At 49.3% G+C, this 25,170-nt stretch overlaps 1 protein-coding gene across 7 annotated transcripts in view; it reads left to right on the top strand.

Moving 5' to 3' along the window:
- PXYLP1 (2-phosphoxylose phosphatase 1) overlaps positions 1 to 25,170 on the top strand; it is a 72,481-nt gene that overhangs the window by 34,987 nt on the left and 12,324 nt on the right. For 6 of the 7 annotated variants that reach the window (XM_019645978.1, XM_019645974.1, XM_019645975.1 and 3 more), the window contains 3 exons: positions 3,246 to 3,377; positions 20,474 to 20,632; positions 21,337 to 21,463. In XM_019645978.1, coding sequence (XP_019501523.1) covers positions 3,299 to 3,377; positions 20,474 to 20,632; positions 21,337 to 21,463 — 365 coding nt within the window. In that variant the 5' untranslated portion in view covers positions 3,246 to 3,298. Of the gene's footprint in view, positions 1 to 3,245; positions 3,378 to 4,879; positions 5,447 to 20,473; positions 20,633 to 21,336; positions 21,464 to 25,170 lie in introns of those variants that run through there. The other variant, XM_019645979.1, reaches the window with a different exon arrangement.

Here is a 25,170-nt window from a genome sequence, read left to right as displayed (position 1 = left end):
AACCGACAAACAGATTAAGAAACTATTCCTGTTTCCCAGGAGGAGGGAAGCAGCAGCAAAGTGAACTGATAGACGATCAGTAGATAATAAAACTTGTAACAACCATTTTCTTTTGAATGTCTACCTTACGCTGGGGTTTGTACTTAGCCTTTAATTTCGTGCTCACAACCTCCTGAGGGACTTAGTCCCATTCACAAATGAGGAAACTGAGTCTCAGAAAGGTTAAGTCACTTGGCCTATGTCACTGAGCTCAATGTGCTGGCCCAGGTTTGTCTGACTCCATAGGTCTGCTGACGGGGTCCACAAGAAAAAGCACCTTTAGGCAGCAAGGCCTGCAGAACCATCCTAACAGGGGAACTCTGAAAAGCCATCTCCCAGCAGGAACACTAGACGTTGTTCGTGTAAAGGAAAAGGAGGCCTTCAAAGATGGCATTAGCTTCAAAAGAAGGTGGTAACAGAAGGGTGAGGAAGGCCTAAAGAAAAGCCCTGCCATATTTATTGTTGGGGGTACAGGAACACCCAAAATCAGACATTTGCTCTGAACCTTCTTTCTATTCTGTGATCTAATCTTCACCCACACACCCCACTCACCTTCCCCATATTGAAAGCATCACCTTATAAGAGGGTCATTGATAAAGTAGAATAAATCTAATCAGAAATGACTGCGATGATGAGAAACCAGCAGGCTCTTGAACCAGGAGCTGCCAGCCATCTTTGAGTACCTGAGAAGCTGGGACAGGCCAAGAGTTCACTTGTTCCGTGTTGATCCCCAGGTGGCAACTAGAATCAGTGTGCAGATCCGTTGGGGGTGGGGGGGTGGGTACTTTAACTCCTAAAAAAGAACTTTAGAGGCACAGAGATCTTGTTTTGTATCTTGTCACCACCACCTAATACCCTTGTGCTCTTGAGTTTGGGTTTTCTGCCTATGTATTAGAAATGCACGTGCCTGCCAGGTAAATGAGGTGATGGCAAGGGCCCCACGTGGTGGCTGCCTCACACTGCTCATGAATGGAACCCTAGGGAACAGATGGTCTTGAGCAGTTAGGAGTGGCTGGTTCCTAGAGGAGCAGAGTGAAGGCTAGAGGCTGCCCGGTAGGAGGCTGCCTAGGGGCTCCCATCCTGGGTGCAAGGGTGGCTGAGGGAGACCTATAGTTCATCCAAGTGGGGTCTGTTTTGCACACGCTGGCCCATGTTTGCAGGTGAGTGATGTCCCTTCCACACCATCCCCTGGGTTGCTGGGCCAGGCAGTAAAGCCTGTCTAGCGTGGAGGGGAGAGACTGTGACTTGGATTTGACTTAGGTTGTTTTCCTATGGCGGGGGGGGGGGGGGGGGGGGGGGGCATGGTTGAATCATCAGATGAGCATCACCAAGGACGCCCCAAGGTCAAAGATACAAGAGAATGGATTATGACGACTCCCAGAGGCCTCAGGCAAGGAATTTGCCAGGCTGGATTAGGGGCCCAGAGCCACCCAGGCTTAACACTTTGTATTTAGGATTGGAGTTCGTCAGGCTCAAGTGTTCACCCTGTTTGTTGCCACAGGAGGGAACACCGGCAGCATCTCAATCAGATGAGCCCACGTTCTGTCCCTTAGGTGCACTCGGCCTCATTGGGGGTTCAGTGCAGAGGTCTTGGCCATCCCCCATCACCAAGCACAGATTCTGCCCAGCTGCCATTGGCTCTGTGTGTGTCCTTTCAAACACCCTCAGGTGTGAAAGCTATGGGGGCGGGGGGGGGTGGAATTTTGGAAAGAGAACACATTTAATTGGGGCCCCAAATACTTAAACCCTGGGTGGACTCAGCCAGGGTAGTGTGTTGTTTTAGTCAGAAATGCCGGAGAGCTTGTGAGGCTGGTGATCCCTCGCCCCGGGGCGAGGAGCGGCAGCGGCGTGTCCCCTGGAGGAGGTGCAGATGTCTTGGGACACTAGGTGCTGGCCCTTGGTGAGGGGCAGTGACGAAAAGGACAAAAGTGGTGCTCATTCGAAGGTGTAAGATTGGGATCTGTTAACACAGAGGCCGGTTGCCGGATGTGCAGGCTCAATTGGGAGGTACACATGTATCTCCGTCAATCTTTTAGCAAATGTTCTCTTTGGTAGAAAATCTGACATATTCCTTAAAGGCGTGGTTCTCAAACTCCCCTGCAGGGCCCTTGGGGGTGGGGGTGGGGACCAAGGAGCTCCAGGGCTCTGGTTCCTGCTTCATGACCTGCAGATATGCTTTAAAAAACGAAAAAAAAACAAACAAAAAAAACCCAAATTCAGCTTATTGAGATATAATTCATATACCATACAATTCACCCAAAGGGTACATTTCAGTAGCTTTTAGTATATTCACAAATTTGTACATCCATAGATGAGCTTTGATCTAATCGTGTCTATCGGGGCTCTGAAGGAGATTGTATTTGAAGTAGGAAACGATTCTGCCTCTAAAACCAGGTTGGAAATGACTTATAATCTTATTGTAGTTAAAGAGCCTTTTCTGAAGAGAATGTGATTTTTAATTTCTAGTTCAAACGCCAATGAGAGCCAGGAAGTAAACTTGGTACCTAAGACTGATGGGGTGAACCCTTGAGCAAATTCACAGAAGGGTCATTTAGGGCTTCATTTACCTTTTTTTTTTTTAAGTCCTTTTGCACAGTTCTGAGGTGGTTCAAAGGAAATGAGAATGCGGATGCCGCTGAAATAGCTCATTGGTCAGGATGGAGGGAGGTCTCTAATTAGCAGAGGGAACTGTTTAGCATAGGAACAAATCCTGTGGCACACCCAGCTGTCCCTAAAGGCATTACTGTGTGACATGTGGCAGTGATTGACGTTGAGGTTAATGATAAAAATAAAGAAGCCCAGAGTCATTTTAGCAAAATGTTCATCAAAAAGGGTTTCAGATTAAGAAGTTGGGGGTCAGAATGGGGTGAGTGTGAGCTGGTCCACGTCAAGGCTTCATTGTCTAGCTCACTGTAAGCGCTCAGTAAACTTCCTTTACATTTTTCTTTGGAAAGGTCATGCTGTAAAGTATCTCATTCCCTGATATCTGATAAACCATTCACGAGTTGGTTTCCTCTTGTTAATTTGAAGGGCGCATTCCTGTCAGGCCTCATTTGGGGCAAAGACATAACCTATAGCGTGCTGTTGTTCTGCCACTAGGATTCACACTTGCCTGCCAGAGGCCTGGGCTAATGGGTCTATTTTCAGTTGACAAACTCAGTTTCCCACCTCGGAACACATGTTTATCGCCTCTGCTTTATCCACAGGACATGTTCCCGATTTGAGGTGAAACCATGAAGAGGAGATAGAACCAACAATAATGCTTTTCCGCAATCGCTTCTTGCTGCTGCTGGCCCTGGCTGCACTGCTGGCCTTCCTCAGCCTCAGCCTGCAGTTCTGTGAGTCTCCCGTGCTGCCTGCTGGTGGGAGGGGAGGGGGCTTCGCTCTGACGTAGAGGGCCCTCCAGACGAACGAGTCGGCCCAAAGACTTTGTTTTTCAAATGAACAATGAGGTTTAAAATGAGTCTTTTTATTATGGGTGCTATTGGTGGAAGGCTGGGAGTAGGAATCTTAAACCGCTGAGTGGAGTTTTGCGTGTCTTCCTTGGCTGTGAGGAGCAAGAGCGCTCACTGGGCCTTGTGATGGTTTTTTGGCTTCTGCACAGATTGCTCAACTGCCTGGTTATTCCTGGATTCGTAGGTTCCCAGTTTGTTTTCTTGTCATGCCAAGCCACATTGAGCAGAGATGTTTGGTCCACTGGCTGGTTCTTTGAGGGTTGGGTGTCTCTTTTATGTTCAGTGAGCTCTGGGGCTGGAGTTGTTGGGGAGGATAGGGGATTTGGTCACCAGGACCCAAGTCAGCCCCCTGGGTAGCAGGGACTGTGCGTGGTAAGGCAAGAGCACAGCGGAGGAAGCCAGGCCACAGACCTCACCACCAGTTCTTTGCCTTTCACTGGGAGCCTGTGCTCAGGCGGGGCCCCACATCTGTGCACCCCATTGCTCGCCCAAGAATAACCATCCTCAAACACAGACCCGGTCCTGGCAGCTCCTTGGTTGTCACCCTTCAGGAGTGGCCCATGGTCTCAGAGGCCCTTTGCCCTCCTGTGGCCTCTCTCTCACCTTGGACTTGATGACATAGCATTGCCAAGTTGCTTGGCATTCTCTCCACGTCCAGCCTGTTCTCCGTGCCCGGATCCCCTTGGCCCCCCTGCCTGGGTTGCTCCCCTCCTCACCTTCCTCCCTTCCGCTCCATAAAATGGTTCACTCAGCCCTTTTCTACCCCAGGAACCTTCCATGCCCCCCCCCCACTGAACTTGGTGCTTCTTTGATGTACACCCAGAATGTTCTGAACCTGTGCCCCTCTTTCACGAGCCATGCAGCATCATTATTTTCAGTTCTTGTACCTTTTCTTCCTACAAGACTGTCTGTTCTCTGAGAGCAGGGGCCATGCCCTGTTTCCCTCTGTCACCAAGAGGCTGCACTGCCAGCCACACAGTAGGTATTTCATGAATGTTTGTTGAATGAATGAATGCATCTGTGCCTGCTCTGAAAAGCAGGCCGACCTTCCTTCGCTTTCCTTCCGGCGCTGTATACTTGAAGCTGAGAAAATGTCTGTGCGATGCTGGGAATTGTGTTTCTGCTGTCACCTACACTCCTCCCTTTTACCTCCTCACCCTGATGGGTGAGAGACAAGTGGTTGGCACCCATCACCGCCTAGGCCGGCTCTGTGAGGAGGTGGCGTTTCTGCCACAGTTTGAGTGACAGAAGACGAGCAGGTGGCTCAGCGAGTGGGATGTTCTGCGTGCGCTGTGGAGCGTGGGAAAGACTTGGCTTTTGGAATCAGTGGTTTGCAGAGAGGGGGCTTTGAGCGCGTTCCCGGATTCACCTCCAATTGGTGACAGCTTCCACGCACTCATCTGGTGTGTGTGACCGGCTATTTCTAGGAGTAAAGAGAATTTAAAATATTCATTTTATCCTTCCAGTATGGGAAAAGAGGTCAAGAGAAGGTGTGGGCATAGGCGGTTTAAAGAGACTCCAGATGGTTAATGAACCATAAAATATGAATCCTTTTCAAAAAGTGTGTCAGGGCTCTCAGTTTAATTGTTTATAACTTTTCATTAAAAATGTTTTCACGCTTTGGTTGGGAAAGGTAGGAGGTCACCGTCAACCTTGATTTTGTATTCTGAGACGCTGACAGGATCTGAGACATGAATGGGGGCTACTTGTATTTGCTGCGTTTCTTTTGCATGAGGTGGTTTCCACGTCACTGAATTGGCCTGTGTGTTTTGCTTATATAACTCTGTGAAAGTCCCTTCTGTTTTAGGAGAGGCAATACTCAGCCATACTTTTTTAAAGGAAAATTTTGCAAGGTAAATTAGCCTGCCTGGGTCTGAGCGCTTTCTTCGTGGATACGTTGGAGTTCGGAAAGATATAAGATATGGAAGCTCTTACTGCTCTTCTACTTCTAGGTAAACGGTAACTTTGGAATTTGCCCATTTCTGTGGAAATGGAGTTTAATTGCTGTATTTGTTTAATTGCTTTATTGGTTGCTAATTATTATGGTGTTAGAAACTCACTAATTCATAATACAAAGGTATATGCTTAAATAACACTTATATTTTTACCCTTAGCCCGAAATATGTGTACTTTTTCTTCATTTCTTTGACTAATTTTTGAGCACTAAATTAGCACGTATATTATTTTAGAAAATATATTTGAGGCAATCAAATATAACTTCGTTTTCTCATGCTTTAAGTAAACAGTATAGTTGTGCTTTCTGCCGTGATTATGTATTTTATTTTGTCTTGCTGGTAGTTTTCTTTTTCTAATGTTTTGAACATGAGAAAGTCAAGCTCCAGTTTACAATTTTAAAAATCAGGTTGTTTAAATAAGCATTTCCCTTCCTTTTGATACGGAAAGTACGTCTGTGAACCCACATATATTTATTAAGTGCTTATGTGTGTTGGACATTTTTCTATACTGTCTGGGTAGAGAAAGGATACAAAAAAGATTAAGATACAGTTTGTAGTTTCTCAGAATATGTTTATTTTAAATGGTACTAATTACTTGCTATATGCTAATAGCCTTTCATGAAAATTATTCATTTTGTATTTTTAAGTCCTTAATGTTTTTGAGTTTTGAAGTAGGAACTTTCTGAAATCCTTAATACTCAAATCGTAGATGGGAGCAAGTATGTCATAAATATCTTTAGTTATTCTAGTTACAATAAGTACAAGTGGAAAAACAGCATCTCAAATTGAGGGACTCCTTAGGTGGAACAGGGAAAGATCATCAGGATGTGAGGACTTGCGAAGAATTAGTTGGTTTTCCTTTCTCTGCTCATTTGTAATCATCCATTTTCCTGCTTCAGCCGTCTTTCCTTAGCTCTTATTTTATGCTTATTTCACTATGTTCCAACCGGCATTCCCAAAATGGCAGCTTGACAGGAACAGGCAGGCTCTGGAGTCACAGCCCGGGATTTGAATGGTGCTCTGCCACTTAGCAGCCCTGTACCCTTGGGCAAGTTCAACCTCCTGAAGCCTCTATTTCTTCTGTAAAATGAGTTCATTGTTGTTATAATAATTGTTGCTTGGCAACGCAGAGACCTTATGGGAAAACCCTTGGCTCGTGAAAGCATAGTCAACCTAAACCTTTTAAGCAGCCGTACAGGGTCCTGTCACAATGCGCCATCCTCAGAAAACCAGGGCTCTTGGTGTTTCGAAGGCTGCCGTGTCTTGTGTTACTTTAGCCACAAGTGTGTATTGGGGCCGGGAGGGGGGTGGGAGCTTTTGAAATATGTCATACATTTATTTGGTTTTGATCAGAATTCATTGGCCATGGTAGGGGTCAATCTATACTGGGCACGTGGTCCCTAAATCTGGGGGTCACCTTCTTGGGCAGGGCCCGGGTTGAACAGAGCAGGTTCCGAGAGACATGTCCAAGGTGGAGTAGAGATTCAGACCCTTGAGCCAAAGAAGGGAGTGTTACCCTGCAGAAGTGAAAGCCAGGGCTGTCTTCTGTATCTGAAACGCCCTTTCTGTAGAAAGAGTCAGGCCTGTTCAGTGTGACCATGGAGACACGCTTCAGTTAAACGTCAGGCGCAGCTTCCTAAAAGTCAGCGTCATGCAGAGGTGGGAAGGGTGATGTGCCAACTCTGGAGTGTCGCTCTATGAAGAGTACACTGTTAGGCAGGTCATTGCACCTGATCCCATTTAAAGTCTCTTCGGACTCCAAGGTTTTATGTAGTTTATACTCCTTGTTAATCCAGTGTCACAAGTATGCACAACTTTGTCCTTCAGCAAACGTCCCTTGAGTTTCCACTCTTTGCCAGGCCCTGGGCTGGGAGTTTAATCTCTCCAGGACCACATTAGCTCTATCTAGTGGAGGAGAGCCAGTTGCAGACACTTGGAACAGTGTGCCGCCTGCAGAGGTGAGAGGTGGCAGCACAAGGACATGGGAAAGAACCTAGACCCTGGAGCCAGACTGCCTGGACCGAATCCCTGTCCTCTGCATACCAGCTGTGTGACCTCAGGCACATCATTTACCCTTTCCATGCCTCAGTTTTCTCATCTGTAAAATGGGGATAATGAGAGTTCCTATTTCATAGGGTTGGTAAAGGATTAAGTAAGCTGATATTTATAAAACACCTAGAGCAATGCCTGGCACACAGTGATCACAATATGCATATTTATTAAATAAAATGAATTAGAGATCATTTATGGCAGGGCGATATGGGAGGATTGAGGACAAGAAGCTAATCCAGCTGGGGAGGTCAGGGAAGCCTCCCAGAGGAGGTGACATTCCAGCTTCATCCTTGAGGGATGAGTAGGAGTTGGCCGAGGAGGAAGCTGGGAAGAGCGTTCCTGGCTGAAAGAGGTGGGAATGCAAAGGCAGAGCTAGAAAGAGAAGGACCAGGCTGGTCACCTATGTTTAGCTGTGGAAGTGCATAGAAGCCAGGGCCACCTCCATCATCATACTATAGCTTGAAGGTGCAGGAAGCCATGGAAGCAGGAAAAACACCATCAGATTTGTGTCCTGGACGGATCACAGTCCGGTATAGTGTTTTCCAAAGTATGGTCTCCTGAGCACCTTGATTAGAGCGGCCCCCGGAGCTTGTTATAAAATCGAAAGGAGAGAGCACATTCTAGGCTCCTCACGACAGCTCAGAATCTTGGTGGGAGTGCGACCCAGAAATCTGCATTTTTAACCAGCTCCCTGGGTGAATCTGATGAACACAAATTTGGGCACTACCTGTTCAGAGGCTGGTGAGGGGGTGATGCTGGAGGCAACCCGGGGGCACGTAGGAGTCTGGCTCGGGTAGTTCAAAAGACACTTCCTGCACCCATCCATTCATGCATTCATTCACATAAACGTCTCGTCTCCATCTGGGACACCTGTGCCGAAGGCTGAAGGAAATTCTCCAAACATAGACTGGGAGGTCCACCATGGGGGCTGATGGCTCCCCGGGTCTGGACAAAGAGGCCCAGGGAGAGCGCTTAGAGCAAGAGGAGGAACAGCACAAGGTCCAGACAACTGGACGAGCCGGAAGCCAAGTGGGAGGAAGAGCTGCGGGGGAGCGGATGGGGTGCAGAGCGGTCCTTGGAGGCACCGAAGGCCCAATCGGGTGCAGTGGGAATGGTGTCCTGCCCGAGCGTGGATTGCAGGGGCTGAGCCTAAGCCTAAGAGTGACCCTGTCCAGAGCCCCTGCTTGGGGACATGGTGTCCACTGCTCACAAAGCCCTGGCTTGGGGAGACCAGGTCTCCCAGGAGCATGTAGAAGCCGCTCCAGACCGACAGCCTGTGGATTTGTTGTGATTGGCCCAACCAGTGTTTTCACATTTTAAGATTTATTTACTAATGTCTTAAAACTAGGCGATTTCACATAAATTTCCAGCCACTCTTTTTAAAACCAGACTGTCCAGCCAGCTGAGGCCCACAGTCCCTGCGCAATAGGCGGGGGCCGCCCCCTTTAGGGAGAGTGTGGGCTCTCCCTTTTCCCACTGTCGCCACCGCCCAGCCCTGTCAACTCTGGAGTGTTTGTCTTGTGGTGCACAGGGCAAAGATGAAATCTGAGCAGACAGAGGAAGAGGGGACACGAAGGAGGCAGAACAGCAGCAGAGAGGTGGGACCCTGACCCCAGGGAGGCAGGTGACTGCTCCAGCTTCTCAGGTGGGCAGCCGGGGAGCCCCAGCTTAAGCAACTGTGTGTGTGTGTGTGTGTGTGTGTGTGTGTGTGTCCAGTAGTCCCCTGGCGCCTTTGTTTCCTGCAGAGCCATCATTTTCTGTAGCCTCCAGCCCCCATATCCCCTCCCTTATGCTGCTTTGGATCTGGCATGCGCTCGGAAAGAGAATAACTGTGCTTGGTGGAACAGTGTATACATTAAAAGAAAATTGCCTCTGAGTAGGAGAGCAAGGAGCCCGCGCAAGGTGCCTGAGTGTTGAGACATTCCCCTTGCCTGGTCCTTCCGACCCTGGCATGGTCCTTTAGGTCCATGGCATATGGTGGTAGGGGCACAAATTTGGCTATGCGATTGAGCTCCTCAGTTGTTGAGCAGGCCTCGTCCTGCCATCTAGCCGGGGCACTTTGTCATTCTCTCCTCCTCGTCAGGTGTACATTTTATGGAGAAGAGCATGTGCCCCGGGGTATTTGTGAACTTGGGGATTCATGAAGATCTTAATATGATTTGGTGGTGAAGCCTTGGAGATGCAGTCCTTAGAATGCCAAGGCTCTAATGCAGTGTCTACTGTATTTTAAGAGCCACAGTAGAGTGCCTCCCGGGTTTTTATTTTGGTGAGTTGGAGTAAAAAAGAATAAGGAATTAAAAATGAGGGCTTGCACTTTTAACCTAAGAGTTCTGCCTATTATAATATCCCCATATCATCATTACTAACGTTTTTCATTTTGGGTTTTTTGTTTTGTTTTGTTTTGTTTGTATTTTTTTAAATTAATTTTGGTCCTTCTTTTGGAGATTTATGTCCTAATTTCTGAGTTGTCTCTGAATGCTTCATATCCGACTACCACATAGAGTTAAGGATCTGTGGGTGAAGAAAATTCTGTAGATAAATGACAAAATTAAGTCTTTCATCACAAGTCAGCTTTCATCAATGTCTTAAGCTCATGTAATTACATGGGAGGCAGGGAGAGCATCATGTAACAGGACCTTCCACAAGCTAAACTGGACACATTTATGTCTGTGGGTCGTTTCCAGTTTTCTTCCAGGTTGAGGACATTATTTCTTTCTCTGTCTCTTCCTTCCTCCCTCCCTCCCTCCCTTTCCTCCTTCCTTTTTAGTTTTGGTCTTAAAGCATTTCTCCTAAGAATAGATAAGAGTATAGAGATGTACGTTCAAAGATGCTTATTGCAGCCCTTGCTTATAACAGGAAGACGCGGGAAGGCAACCAAAGTGTCCAACAGAAAATACTCCTGCATCCATTACACCGTGCACACACAGGCAGTCAGCAGGATTGATAAAAAGGGGAATCTACCCTTTAGAAGAGTGGACACTGGCAGGGCTAGTTAGTAAAACTAGAAAGTGTTAGTAAAAGTAGTCAGTGAATTCAGAGTATCTGCAGATCGCCAAGACTGTATGAAGAGACAGACAAAATAGGAGAGAAGGCTTCAGGTTATGTTTGCATTGCAGTAACACTAAATGGGTGGGCGAGGACACAGGTGGAGTTGCACCAACGGTCCTGACCAGCTGGGAAGAGGGCACTCCCAGTTGTCATGGCAACATGGCTCCTTCCCCAAGCTGATGAGAGAGAGAGAGAGAGAGAGAGAGAGTTAGTTCACCTTAGAGTAAACTAAGTGGCAGTCAGAGGCAGAGCCCTGTGATCTTGACGGCAGCCCCACCTTGAGGGAAAGATTAGAGGGGGCAGTTTGTGAAACTGATCAGGAATGAGGGCTTGAATAAGAGGGTGGAGTCAGGTGTGCACACAGACAGAGCTCTGGGGCCCTCACATTGCCCTCCCCACCAGTGCGTCCGCAGCATGTGATGGCTCACCGGGGCCCAGCAGAGCCAGGCTGCCCCCGGGGTGAGAGGGACAGGGAACCGGCCGTGCTGCGTGGGCTGTCTGTGATTTCTGTGGTTTGGGCTCTAGCATCACCTCTGGCTCTCCCTGCCTCCCTCCCTCTTTTTCCTATATCATCTGAGGTTTGGACCCCACTGGCCAGGGGTCTGCCTTTTCAGGAGCCTGGAACCCAACCAGAGCTCTGTCTCTCCAGCCTCAGGTTTCTCCCAGAGGGTGGGATGCCTGGTCTTTACAACATCCGGATACCTGAAGGCACAGGTCCCCCCTGCAGCTGCATTGTCTCTTTCACTGAAGTGGTCTCCCCAGAGCTCTCCCACCCACCTGGCGGCCTCTGCCTTTTGACCCTTTTCACAGAAGGTGCACGACTGGCCAGCCTTCCTGGGCAGTTGGTTTGGTGGCCTCAATGGGGTTCAGAGGTTTGAGACAAAGGAAACATATTTGTTCCTCTTTGGGAAGGGGGAACAGTGTCCTTGGACTATAGTGACTTTGTCACCATTCCCACCAGAGCAGGGACAGAAGCACAGGTTTCACCTCTGGTAGGACATCCAGGCACACATACACACTGAAATGTACACTCTGGGTTTCCCTGGGTGGTAAAATTAGGGGTGGTTTTCATTTCCTTTTATACCTAGTGTTGAATGGCCATTTTAGGACCAATACATGTTTATATGAATTATAAAGATCCCTTTTCATTTTGAAAAAAGAAAAATCCCTTCTCAAGGGTTTTCAAATTGGACACTTGTCTCCAGGTACATTGGGGTCTTAACCTGAGTTCACAGACATCTGCATTGTCTCACATGGTTTCAGGGGTCATGTGAACCCCTAGAAATCAAATTCAAAAGCTTGCGATGCAGTTCTTTTTCAGGGGCGAGGATCAGTAGCTTTTATCAGATTCTCAAAGACGAGGCAGAGGGGATCTAGGCCCTGAGATAGTTATGGATGTCTGAGGTTCTTTTCACAATTCTTTTTGGGGGCCTGTCCTGGACATCTTTGTGATGTCTAGTTTCTGTCATGATTTGGAGTCCTTGGTGCCTGCGTCATATAATCCAAAGGACCTTGTTAGGTCAAGGCCAGTTATCAGTGGCCCCAGAGGAGTGTGAGGTTTCCTGTCCCCCTTGGGAGGCTGCAGGTGGGCTCCAGCTCAGGCCACAGTGGACCCCTGCCCCTGCACTCTGGCAGTCCTGTGGACTTAGGTCTCAGTGGCAGATGTCAGAGGGAGGGGTCAGGCAAGTTGGAGATTAGAGCTTGGGAACAGCTTAGGGCAGAAGCTGAGCCCCCAACCCCACTAGCCGCCCCTGCTGTGGTTCCCTGGCTTCCTGAATGGGACTAGGCTTTTCACTGGCACCAAAAACGAGATTCTTACCTAACAGTGGTTCACCATGGGATAAGAATGAGCAATGAAGACTGATTAAGAATGAGGATAACAAGAAGGGTTGGCGTTGTATTGTGGCCCAAAGTGGATAGATCAAAAAACGGAACTGTAGATTCAACTGTTTGATCAATTTTGTGTATGTAAAACGAAGTCTCTCAAAGTGTACAACTGTGGACTTGACTTTTCACATTGTACGTGTAAATGCGATTCTACCTCTGCCTTTAAAAGCAAACGACCAGGGCCGGCCGAGTGGCGCGTTGGTTAAGAACTGGCTTGGGATGCCAGAGGGCCCCCGTTCGGATCCCACATATGAGGGCCAGGGACACTGCCCTCCACAGCTAAGATGCTAAACAACAGCTCGACCTGGAGCTGGGTTGCCATGAGTCGCTGGCGACGGCGTAGGCTGACATAAGCTACCGTGTGTAGCCAGCAGCCAGCGTGAGCGGCCAGCAGCCGCCATGAGCAGCCGTCCAGAAGCCGGCGACTGATCTGCTTCGCCCAGGAAGAGCGCAATGATGGTGCCAGCTTGGGCCAGTGAAGCAACATCCTCCACAACTAGACTGAAGAACAAAAACAACAGCAACTTGTCTGTTCCCCTTCCCCCGATTCCCCAATAAAATATTAAAAAAAAAAATAGCAAACGACCAAAGGCAAATAGCAAAACTGTGGGCCCTGGTGTTGTGGTTCTGGTTATTTGAGAATTACACACAGCCATGTTTATATTCAGTGCATGGTAGAGTAGAGTGGGCATTTAAGACAGCTCAGTGGATTGAAGAGCACTAAGGGAATTGTGGGAATTGCCTATTAGAACAAATCGTTATTCCCTGGCAGGCCGGTGAAGGAGTGAGAACTCAAGAGCCTTCTGGGTTATTGGGAGGAAGAAGTCAGAGAAATCAGGTGACAGCACTAGGGGTCACTTTACAGATGAAGGAAGTGAGGCATAGCAAGGCAGGAATACTTGCCCGAAGTCATGCAGCTAGGAAATAACAGGACTTGAACCCAGCTCTTTGTGACTCTGTGACCCGCCCCCAGCCCCACGCTGCCTCTCTGCATTCAGAACCACAGACTGCTGTGGCAGCAGGGGTGACTGAGGACAGACTGTAGTGGCATTGGAAAAGAGGAGTCCCAAGGAAGAGGTGACAACCGTTCCCTAGGGAGGTAACCAGCCCAGGGCTGAGGTCCCAACAAAGGTGAGGCAGGACCTGGAGCTAAGAAGTAAAAAGCAGATGGTGGGGCCATACCTTGGCCCCATGAGGTAGGTTCTTTGCTGGTATAGTCAGTGGTGTGACTTATGGGGCAAATGAACCCAGAGCGATGGAGACAGAGTGAAGCCAACGCTTAAGCACACCATGCACACCTTCACGGGACACCTGTGGATCCCAACACCTAACTTTAACCTGCTGGGGTGTCTGTGTAATCAGAGGAAGAGCTGACAGCTGAACAACACACGTGCAGATACAGTGGGAGGCAGAGTGTGAGTGGGGCAGGAATGACAGGAGGCAGGAGTTCGGAGGCTGCCTGACTGCCTGTGAAACTGACTCTTCCATGTGGGGAAGCCTCTCTTCCCTGGAAAGGGCCTTTATTGGCACAGTTGGCTAGTGCCTGGTCCCCATCCCTGGAGCAGTCAGCATGGCAAGGACAGGGTCCTGGAGGGCCAGCATGACAGCCCCCACCGCAGGGTTGGCATAGGGGAGGAGCCACTCCACAGAAGAAAAGGCTGGGTGGTGACCTGACCCAGGAGTGGGCCCCCCCCAGGAATGGGGGTCCCTATGGTGCTCCATCTGTGTTGGTTTTGAGGCACCTGTAAAAGGCTTGCGTACAGCAGGTTCTAAAGTTGAAAGCCAGTGGAAGAAGGCCCAGCACGCAGCTAGATTTTTGTCCCCTGCCCTGGGTGAGACCCCAATATTGGGACATGAGCGAGAGACCGTGGGCATCGGCACGGTGCCCTGGAGGAAAGGTGCCGGGCTGTCTTTGTGCAAGTCTAAATGACTCCCAGCTAATGAGCTGGTTGCAGACACCTGGCTGTACCATTACCTACTGATCCTGTGGATCGCTGGGTTTGGGGAAGTAACTAAGGTGGCCTGAGTTTCCAAGGCCACATTGGGGCTTATGGCCAAGGGGCCTGTGCTGATAGGTTAAGATCTGACCCTGACCCTGGGCCCTTTCTCTCCTTTCCTCTATTCCGTGGGGACCGACAAAAGAATAAACAAAAATTAGAAGAAGCAAATAATCATTAGGTAAAACATCTCCCTCCAGACGTGTTCCTAGTGCTGGCTCCGGAGCCAAGACTTGTTGATAGGTCAGGTTTTGCCCGAAGCTGTTACTGACTATTCTCATGGTGACTTCCCAGTATCTCCTTCATATCCTAATCATTATTGTACCATCCCCAAACCAGTGACCAGGCGATACGGAGGCACCATGACTGAGAAGGCCATTTTCCCTGTAAGGACCACTTCTTGTTCCCCTTTTCTTATTTAATATCTTACCACCCTCCCCAGCTGGATTGTAAGCCTCAGGAGGGCCGAGACCTTATTCTCCGAAGAATTTCAAGCAGATGCTTAATGTTGGATGGCTGGATAAAAGATGCATAAACAGCAGGCCCAGGAGGTTGGCAGGCCTGGGCTCACAGGCTGCAGGACCCCGGGACAGCCCCTTGCCCTGCCTCTACCAGAGGTCCATTGCCTCTGTTTTTTTTAGCTGAGCCATCCTGCCACCTGTTGGCAGCTCAGCGGCTGCTCAGCTCGGGCCGGGACTCGAACCACTGTTGCTCAGAGCTCAAACTCTTGAGCGAGCTCTTAACCAACTGAGCCACTCGGCCGGCCCCCATTGCCTCTTTCTAGAATGCGGTATGAAGCTGGAAAAAGCAGTGCGGGCCAGAGTGGCTTGTATCCTAGTCAGAGATACAGGAATATTTGTTAATAATGCACATGGATTCATCCTTGTGCATTGGGGAGGGTGGGGTGAATAGAGAGGGGAGGGGGCCTATGGGGACAGCGCCTGATTGTTTTACTCATGATTCTAAGAAGTATACTAGTTGCTTTTACAAGTGACGGGGCTCAAGGAACTGCTTTAGAGGTAATGTTCTCTGTAATTTCTTTGACATTGAGACCCCCTTTGGTATCTTTATATAGGAGGGTTGTAGATGTGCCAACAAGATGAAAGTGATTGTAGATGTGATGAGCAGATAAAGCAGCCATAAATGAGAGGCTTATATGCCCAGGTGGCTCATGGAAATCTCTTCTGCTTGGAAATCACACCAAAGAGAAATTGCATGCCCACTGGTACGGAGTTAATTATCAATAAAGACGCCTCCTGTTCTCTTATACATGTTGGCTGTGGTGGTACAGTGGCCCAGGGCTGCATCTAGATTCATGGTTTTTTTATACCTAAACAACGAAACTCATTATCCTTCCATCTATTTGTCTCTTCTGATCCGCCCACCCCCCAGCCCCCTTTCCTTGCCTGATGACATCAGAGCTGCTGTCATCTGCCTGAGATCAGCTGAGATCCTTATTGTCCCACAGGGCCGCTAGAGGAGCTGGGGACCTGGGCCAGGCCTGCTAGGAGAAGCAGTGTCCCGGAGCTCGGGGCCCCGGGCCCCGAGTCTGCCCCCTTAGGTCACTCAGCAGCCAGAGAAGAGGCAGCCTCCAGCAGCGGTCTGCTCCTGCGGGCTCCTTCGCTGCTGACCTCTCCCAGGGGCTCCCTGCATGTCAGCCTTGGTTGGGCCCACTGGACCAGGCCTCCGAGGGTATCTTGAGCCAGCCTGCTGCCCCTTGTCTGCTGGTTTGCCCACGTGACACAGTCCTCGTCTCCTCTTCCCCATGTAGCCAGCTTCATTTCACCTTTCTGGTCCAGCTTAGGTGTCTTCTCAAGGAAGCTGCTTGGATGATGCCCACTCCCAGGCTGGTCAGATAACCCCTCTCCCTCAGTGTTCCCACATGAGGATTCAAGGACGTTGAATTTCACCGAAAGCGTGGAGCCCAGTGCCTGGTTCAGAGCAGGCACTCTGTTCAACAGGCAGTTATGGAGGGTCTGCCTCGTGCTGGTTGGCGGGGGATTATAAACATAAAGGAGACATAGTCTTGGCACTCTGGACGTTTGGCGTGGTGGGTTGACAAAAGTGTGGACCCCCTTGCTCCCGTTTACTGGAGTGTGAACCGGGACAGCAACAAGAACTGGGTGGGCTCATAGAAGACAGATGTCGAAATTACTTGGGGATTTGGGGTGGGCTTCCTGGAGGAGGTGACCTCCGGGATCGGTTGTGGAGCTGGCCAAATTTGGGGAACAGAGATAGGGTGAAGGTAGGGTTGCAAGCAAGGGAAGGAAGATGGATAGGAAACATCCTGGGAGAGTGGGGTCGGCTCTGAGCAGCTCAGGACAGTGAGAACCAGGTTAGGTGAGGGGAGGCAGACACCTGGAGCTGGAGAGACGCCTTACTCCACGGCTTCTTGCATCGAACCGCCTCTGAATGTCTAGTATCTAGAGGACTCTTCAAAGGCCCCACGTGGACGGACACTGCACCCTGGTGACTCAGGAAGGTGCAAACAGCACAGGGGGATCTCGGCAGCTAGTGGGTGAGGCCGACAGGACCAGATGCCAGAGGAAGCAGCATATGAAATCTTTCTGGATGGAAGGTCTCTGAATATCACCCAATCTTTACCTGTGTCTTTCACACCACTGCTTCCCTGGGTCGTGGCTAGGTCATTTGGACGCAGCTACCATGGTTCCCATCTTAGTCCACTGGGCTGCTTAACAAAATGCCATAGACTGGGTGGTATATAAACAACAGAAATTAGTTTCTCTCCGTTCTGGAGGCTGGGAAGTCTTAAGATCAAAGCACCAGCAGATTCGGGTCTGGTGAGGGCCCACTTCCAGAAGGCATCTTTTCACTATAGCCTCACGTGGCAAAAGAGCTCTCTAAGGTCTCTTTTATGAGGTCACTAGTCCCATTCAGGAGGATGTCACCCTCGTGACCTAATCACCTCCTAAAGGCCCCACCTCCTAATACCTTCATATCGGGGGACTTTAACATGTAAATTTGTGGGGGAGGCAAACATTCAGTCTATAGCAGCTCCCAAATAGTAGCCCCAACCAGTCTTACCCCCTGTGCTTACCGATAAACCAGCAAACTGTGGGGACTCTGGGACACCCAGGGACCCATGCTCTTCTGTCCCTGTGTTGCTCATATTATCATGTCTCCTTATCCTCACCTCTCGCTGGCCCAGACTCAAAAGGGAGTGCCCACAGGCATGGCCCAGGGACCAGAACCTGGTACCATGCCATAAAAGAGCAGAGTCAGGACTGAGGGGTGCCACATGGCCAGAAGGGCTAGGTCATTAAGACGCTGCCTTAGGACGTCCACCTTTCCTCATTCCCTTGCTCTGGCGCAAATCCCCCCAGAGTCAATTACCTCCGGACACCTGAGCAGTGTGTTAGCAGTTCTGGCCGCTTCCGGCTGCTGGGAAGAAAGTGGCTCTAGGACCAACCAAAGGGCTAATTTTGAGTTGGTGAAGGGCCAGCTCTGTAGCTCTGTGATTCTTAACACAAGTAATGAATGAAAATATGCTTATTGAAGAAGAGTCTATCTAGACATTATAGAAACATCCATATGTTTCTATACGTATAGAATATATGTAACATATGCTTGCTATAAATATATATGCATATGTGTGCGTGGATCTATAAAACAACGTAATTACAGAAAAGCAAGTAAAAATACTTCACGCGCCATTCCACTCACTCCCCAGAGGAAACCACTTCTGCATTGTGGTGGCTGTCCTTGTAGGCATTTTTCTGTGCATTTACATAATAAACAAATGCCTTTGGGTTCATATAATTATAGTTTGTTTTTTCTTTACACAAAGAGGATTACATCAATATCCCATGATTTGGTTTATTCACTTCATTTATCTTGGATTCTTTTCCATCCTTTGTCACGGTGGCAGGACCTTCCACACTGTCATGCAACTTTCCGCTCTGCTAATGAGAGATATTTAGGTTATCTCCCCTTTTTGTTATTGCAGACAATACTGCTGTGACTCTCCTTGGCCATACATATGTGTGATGGGAATTCATATCTTTGTCGAGTAGATACCAAGAGGTAGAATAATAGCATCAGGAATAAAGCACATATAACATTTTGGTGGCTGCGGCCAAAATACTCCTTCCAAAAAAAGGTCGTTACGGTGGCCATGCTCACCAGTGGTGTATGGAATTGTAGGTTTCACACCTTGCCAGTACTGATGTTATTATTACCTGATTTTCTAGTCGGATGGGGGGCGGGGGTGTCGTATCCTATTGATATTTTGTGTTTCTTTAAGTATGAATAATGTTGAACATCTTTTCCTATGTTTATTGCCATTGGTGTTTGTTTTCCTGTAATTAATTTCCTGCTCATACCCTTTACTGGTTTTTCAGGGTTAGAAGCTTGTATGCACTCTAGATATTAATAATTTATCTGTTACGTATGTTGCAAATATTTTTCTCTCAATAGATTGTTTGTCTTTTACCTTTGTTTATAGCATTCATTTGCGAAAGGGAGGTTTTAAATATATACTTAGAAGAATTAGTAGGCGAAATTAGGGAATTTACATGGATTTAGACTGGTGATTGGGCCATGTCTTAGCTATTGTTCAAATGTATGCATATATAATATATTACAGAGATTAATAAACATTTTAGAAGTTAAATGGTTGAAGGGCACACCTATTTCTGTGTATTTCCTCAGTTGGTGGATGCTAAAAATACAACGGTTATTGTGTAGGGAGTTCCAGAAAATCTGTGATGCTACACAGAGGTTCCCCATACATGGAAAGACTGGGGGCCACTGACCCAGAAGATGGACTTACATCTGCTCATAAATAATTGGCAAAGTGTATTAATCAGGACTCATTTGGTTGAAAGTAATGAAACCCAGCTCAAACTAGCTTAATTCCTCGACTTATTATACCTGGGGCATCTAAGAGAGGTTCTGCCTTCAGCCACATCTGGACCCAGGGGCTCAAACGATGGATGTCCTCAGGTCTTCTTTCTCTCTCCCTCTCTGATGAACTCTCTTCATTTGTTGGTCTGACTTGTCTCTACTTAGCATCATGCTCTCCCGCTGTAGCAGACAGAGGCTTTCCATGGAAGGACAGGTGGCTGGAGCAGCCCCAAGTTTCCATTCTTAGAGATCAGTATCCAGAAGAAAGGGAGCCCCCCTCTTCTAGTGTCTGTACAGCACCTTTCTTAAGGAAAAGGAGTCCCCTTGCGCCATCACTATTCTCCTTGACTCCAGTCACATGTCAACCCCCAGGCAGGGGACCAGGGACATTGTGATTGACAGTTCAGTCAGAAGCACCTGGGGAAGGGAAGGAGTGGTTCACCAACAGAAAGCAGGTTGCTAGATGGGCAGACATAAGAGACTGCAGGGCCCACCTATGACATCCAGAAGACTATCGGGGAGAACCTAGCCCGGAGGCAGAGGAAAGAGCTTGAGATGGGGTCCCATCCACCATGTACATCTTGGGCTGCTGCCTCAGCCTCTTCTCTTCCTGTGAAGCGGTCAGGTGAGGATTAACAAGCCAATGCCTGTGATCGGGCTCCGGGGCCACAAAGTGTACAGCAGGTTGTACTACATGAGATACCCATATGCCACACACCTATGTCTACACAGCAGGTTGTACTACATGAGATACCCATATGCCACACACCTATGTCTAGTTCTTCGTGGGTACTCCAAAGGTGATGGTTTTTCTCCTTAGCACTTACTAGAATGCAAAGGGTGTAAGGAAGGAGGTCAGCAGCATAAAGTTAATGTGTAAGTTCTTCCTTTACCACCGTGAGTGAGGTCCCTTTTTTGGGGGGTGGCCCACCAGTGTCATATAATTATTAGTGAGGAGAGGACCATGGCATCAAGAAAGTCAAGGCACATTGGGGACTCAGGAAACAGTTCTGGAATGGGAAGCTGAATTCTTGCTACACTCAAGTCCACCCTCTTCCTTTGGGAGAGAATAGTTACTCAAGATGAAAAGATCCAGCCACACTCTGGGCCCCTCCAGCAGGCCCGGCGCCCCCTGTGACTGCATGTATCATGACCTGCTTGGCTCTCCTTGCAGTCCACCTGATCCCGGTGTCGGCAGCTAAGAATGGAGTGAGTAGCAAGAGTCGAAAGAGAATCATGCCTGACCCGGTGACGGAGCCCCCTGGGACGGACCCCGTTTACGAAGCTCTCTTGTACTGCAACATTCCCAGTGTGGCTGAGCGCAGCATGGAAGGTAGGCCTGCCTGCACTGCCCAACTTGGTACCTGGGCAGACACCCCACTGGGGACTGGTGCTTCTTCAGACAGCACAGCACGGTGGGCAGGAGCAAGATGGCCTGGCACAAATCCTGCAGTTGCCACTAGACCGTGCCCTTGAGTCGGTTCTCGGGTCTTAGCTTCCTCATCTCTAGGGCATCACCCCAGTTACCCACTTTTCTGGGTAGCCTGGGTCTCTCAGGGCTTAAGGTGTCCTCAGGATGCCCTGCTGGTGACTTGCAGAAAAGGTATGGGGAAATCTCATTTCTGCATTGAGTTCTGCTTTTCCGAGCGTGTGTCAAAGAATGATGCTGAATATTTATCTGTTTGTGCCCAGCCTTGTTTCATGAGAGGTTTAAAGCAGAAGTCATTGTGTCTGGTGTTTCTGTGGGCCTCCCCCTAGTCTGCAGATGTGAGTGAGGCCACAGCAATAGTCTTGCCCACATTTCACTGGCCTTTAGCTCCTGCCACACCCCAGAGCCTCCCCATGATTTCTAGGGGTCCGGGACCTCTCATGTGCCTCGCCCTGCCTTGTGAGGCTGTTCAGAGCCCCTCAGCCCCCCACCCCCACCCAGCACGGCACTCTTCCACCATGGTTACCCCTCCACTTCTGTGGAGTAAAAAAGATTGACACTCCCTCAGTGGTAATGAGAATATCAATCTCTCTCTCTCTGTCTTTCAGGTCACGCTCCACATCATTTTAAGCTGGTCTCAGTGCATGTGTTCATTCGACACGGGGACAGGTACCCACTCTATGTCATTCCCAAGACAAAGCGACCAGAAATTGACTGCACTCTGGTGGCGAACAGGTAAATTGCACTTTTTCTAATAGTCCTTTTCAAGAATCTGTTATCTCTGTCCAAATCAGAATGCTCACAGGATGGGGGAGTGACTTGCACTCGTGGAGTGAGTACTGTTAGCCAGGAGTCTGATCAGCTGGGACATGGTGTGTAGTGAGCACTGGGTTAGGAGTCCTCAGACCCCGGCTCGGCTGCTCCAGCCAGGGCAGCAGGCAAGCCCCTTAGTGTCTCTGAGCCTCAGCTTCCGTCTCTAAAATGGGGATGACAATGCTGACTATGCAGGGCTGGGGTGAGGAATAAGTGAGATAGTAGAGGGGCATGCACACTGTCAAGTGCAAAGCCATGTAACTGTAAATATCTGTATTTATATATCAAATATCTATAGGAGTAGAGTCTTCAAATATCTGTAGGAGTAGAGACAGCCTGCTCATGGTTGACAGCACTTAGGATGAAAAATCATTGAAAAGAGAGTGGAAATGGTGCCTATGGAAATGTCATGGCCCTAAAATTAGAGGCACACTTAGCAATAAAATGATAGGCCAGGCCTCGGCACACGTGTCTAGGGACACAGAACATTCCGAGCAGAATTTGCTGAATGGGGCGCGGAGACCGAGGCAGGTGCTCAGTGGGGAAGACGTTATTTTGATGGAATGCTTCTGTGTGCCAGCCTGCCCCGGGCAGGGCCAGCCTGGTGGAACCACGGGTTGCGCCCCTGCAGCCAGGGCTGTTCTTTCAAAGTGGACTGCAGTGTGAACCCGGGAGTTTCAAGTTAGCTCTTTGCCTCTCAAACCTTCTCATTGTCCGGTATTATGGAGAATAGTAAATGAACCATTTTATGTAAAAACATCTTGAAATACTGTGTGAGTGTAGGCTTTCATACATTTTTTTTTCATTTTCATGATGCTCGCAGTCTGGGTATTTGTCTTTGTTTCTATGTTCAGCAAGCATGGAAGCATATCCTGGTGTCCCACGGGTTGGAAAACACACTGGGTGGCGTCCAGCCTGTGTCAGAGTGCCATACAGACACCGGCTTTCTTCCTCCAGCCTCTAGCCTCCTGTGCCAGCCTTCCCGCTGGGGTCCTCTGCCCCTGCCATACCCACTGCTTGCTGACCCCTTATCCCTTCAGGCCTTTGCACGTGCCGTTTGGCTTACATGCCCCCCATGCCTGCTCCTTTGAGGCCCCTGGAGATGCTGCCTCCTCTAGGAAACCCCTCCCAGCGTATGAAGATGGGTTCTCTGCTTGTATCGGACGCTGCTACTGCCTCATTTTAAACTAAATAGGACGGTATAGGAGAAGGGTCTCAGAACAAAATATTTAATGACCAGACCTTAACTAGCCTTAGGACGAGGGCAGGGCGGGGGTCACTTGCTGAGCTGGCTATTACCCCTTTAGTTTCTGGGACATGGAAGTGGGCCGAAGCATCCAGGATGGTGGGAGGGAACAGGGTGGGTGTAGGGAGGGCAGCTCAGGGAAGTGGCTTTGCTCTGTCGGGCACAGCAGAGCTTCTATGTGTTAACAACTGGCACAGTTCTGCCATTGCACACTGGCTGAATACCCACCCTTTGAACAGCTCGGGGACAGATAGGTGCTCGAGGTCCAGCTTCTGAGCTAGCCGGACCCAGGACAACCTCAAGGACTTTGTGGACAGTACCGTCCGTGCTTCAGCCCTTGGCTACTCGTAGCTTCTGTTGCTCTTTCTCTAGCTGGGCTTCAAATTCTTAGAAATGAGAATTTGAGAGGCTCAGCTCAGACCAGGGGGTCTGCCCTCAGACCCGTCAGCTGTTGCTAGAAGGTCCCTGGACACTCTAGGCTTCTAGGGATCACTCTGGCTGTTCCCAGAAAAGGGCCCATTGGGCAGAGCCACCGGGCAGAGACACCTGGCAGCATGCAGGGCCTCCCCTGTGCACCCTGGTACTTTGCAGCTTGTCATCGAAGCAGGATTGTCTCTGCACTCCCTTCATCACTGGTTTCTCCAGGACATTGGGTCTTACTGTATCACCAGTGCCCAGCCCAAGCCTGGCATCTAATAGTTGTTAGACTGAGTTGGTCAGAATGAATTCAGGGCCTCTGTGCGAAATCACAAGTCATAATTGCCTATCACGTGTTCTTGGCATGGGATCCTCTGAGGCGAGGCCATTGTAACCTGTGTGATGTAGGGCAAATCACTTCACCTCTGTGAGCCTCGGTGTCCGCTGCTCTGGAACATGGGGCTACTGACACCTCCCTCTAACATCCTTGTGAGACCTGACAGAGCACTGAGCCTGGTCCAGACTGCGAGCTTCATGTACCACAGCAGCCTGGATGAGGTCTTCTGGGGCCCCGCCCCTTTTCCTCCCCGAGGGGTGGTGGTCACAAAGCCGGGACTGATCCCTGGGCCCCTGGTTCTGTCGCAGCGGTGGCGGGATCCGCTGGCGGGGCCGTTTCTGGAGCTCCCAGTTGCGAGGTGCGGCTCCGAGGGGCGAGCTGCCCGGCTGCCTCTGCCCTCATTGTCCCTGGCCTTGCTCTTCTGGCCTCGTTTTATTTTGTTGGACGTTCTGTCTTCTTCAGATCTGTTTTGAATCCTTTGTAGAAAATGGGTGGAGTGTGCATGTTTAATGAATTAATGTCACTTAATTAATTCCATCTTTAAAAACAAAAAAAGTTGACCTGTCATTAGTAGGAGTGGGCAGGACTCCCCGTGGTGTGGATCCACTTTGAGCCTCTGAATTCCCCGGGGACCATGGGCTCTGGGTCACCAGCGTGCCTGCTGTCTTCCTAGGTGCCAGGTCTGCTTCATGAATTATTAGTTTTTGTGGCCTCCTCAAAGGCAGAGTGAGTCCTGGACTGTGCCCATTACCCCAGCCTAGTGAAAAGGAATGTCTGGGCCAGCAGGCAGGGGTGCGGTGCGCTGAGTAAGAGGAGCCAGATGTCTGTACGAGATGGTCACCCCAATATTTCCCTTCACAACGACACATTCCATGACTCTCACATGGTTTTGTAGCGGACACCGCCTCTTCATGAATGCCATATGCCTCGTGACAGAGGTGCTATTTTAACCCTCATAGGACTTCAGCCAGCAGTCAGGTTGTTAGCCATTGTTGTGCTGTGTTTAGTAAATGCCCTTTTTTTTTGCATTCATGAATATGAATTAGATACCCTGTTCTACATCCAAAAAAGATAGAATGTTGACTTCAATTAGCATTAGTCAATAGATTTTATTTTTAAATGCCTATCATGTGCCAGGTACTGTCACGTGTACCTGGCTTTGTACCAGGAAGTGACATGTGAACAGACACCTAAATGAAGTGAAGGAGCTGGCCCTGTGAAGATCAGGGGGAAGAGTGTTCCAGACAGAAGGAGCAGCACGTGCAAAGGGCTTGGGGTTGGGAGAGCTGGGCCTGCGTGAGTAAGAAGACCAGTCTGTGGCTGGACTGGAAGAGTGAGGGGGAGAGTGAGCTTCTAAGGATTCACAGAAGAAAGGCTCCTCCTGCCCCCAGGGGACCCACTCCCCTCTAGAGAGACAGATCTGATACCTAGCGCCTGAAAAGCCCCAGTGAATAGTACCCAGCACAGGTGATAGCAGCAGTATGGTATTAGAGAAAGAAGTGGAATAAGAAGAATAAGAAGTGGAAGTCGTGGCCGGCCAAGTGGCGCATTGGTTAAGAGCTGGCTTGGGACGCCAGAGGGCCCCGGTTCAGATCCCACATATGAGGGCCAGTGACACTGCCCTCTGCA

This window comes from Hipposideros armiger, unplaced genomic scaffold, assembly GCF_001890085.2.
Source record: "Hipposideros armiger isolate ML-2016 unplaced genomic scaffold, ASM189008v1 scaffold_96, whole genome shotgun sequence".
Lineage (NCBI taxonomy): Eukaryota > Metazoa > Chordata > Mammalia > Chiroptera > Hipposideridae > Hipposideros > Hipposideros armiger.
The sequence above is the reverse complement of the archived record's forward strand: the minus strand, read 5'-3'. Positions and strand labels throughout refer to the sequence as shown.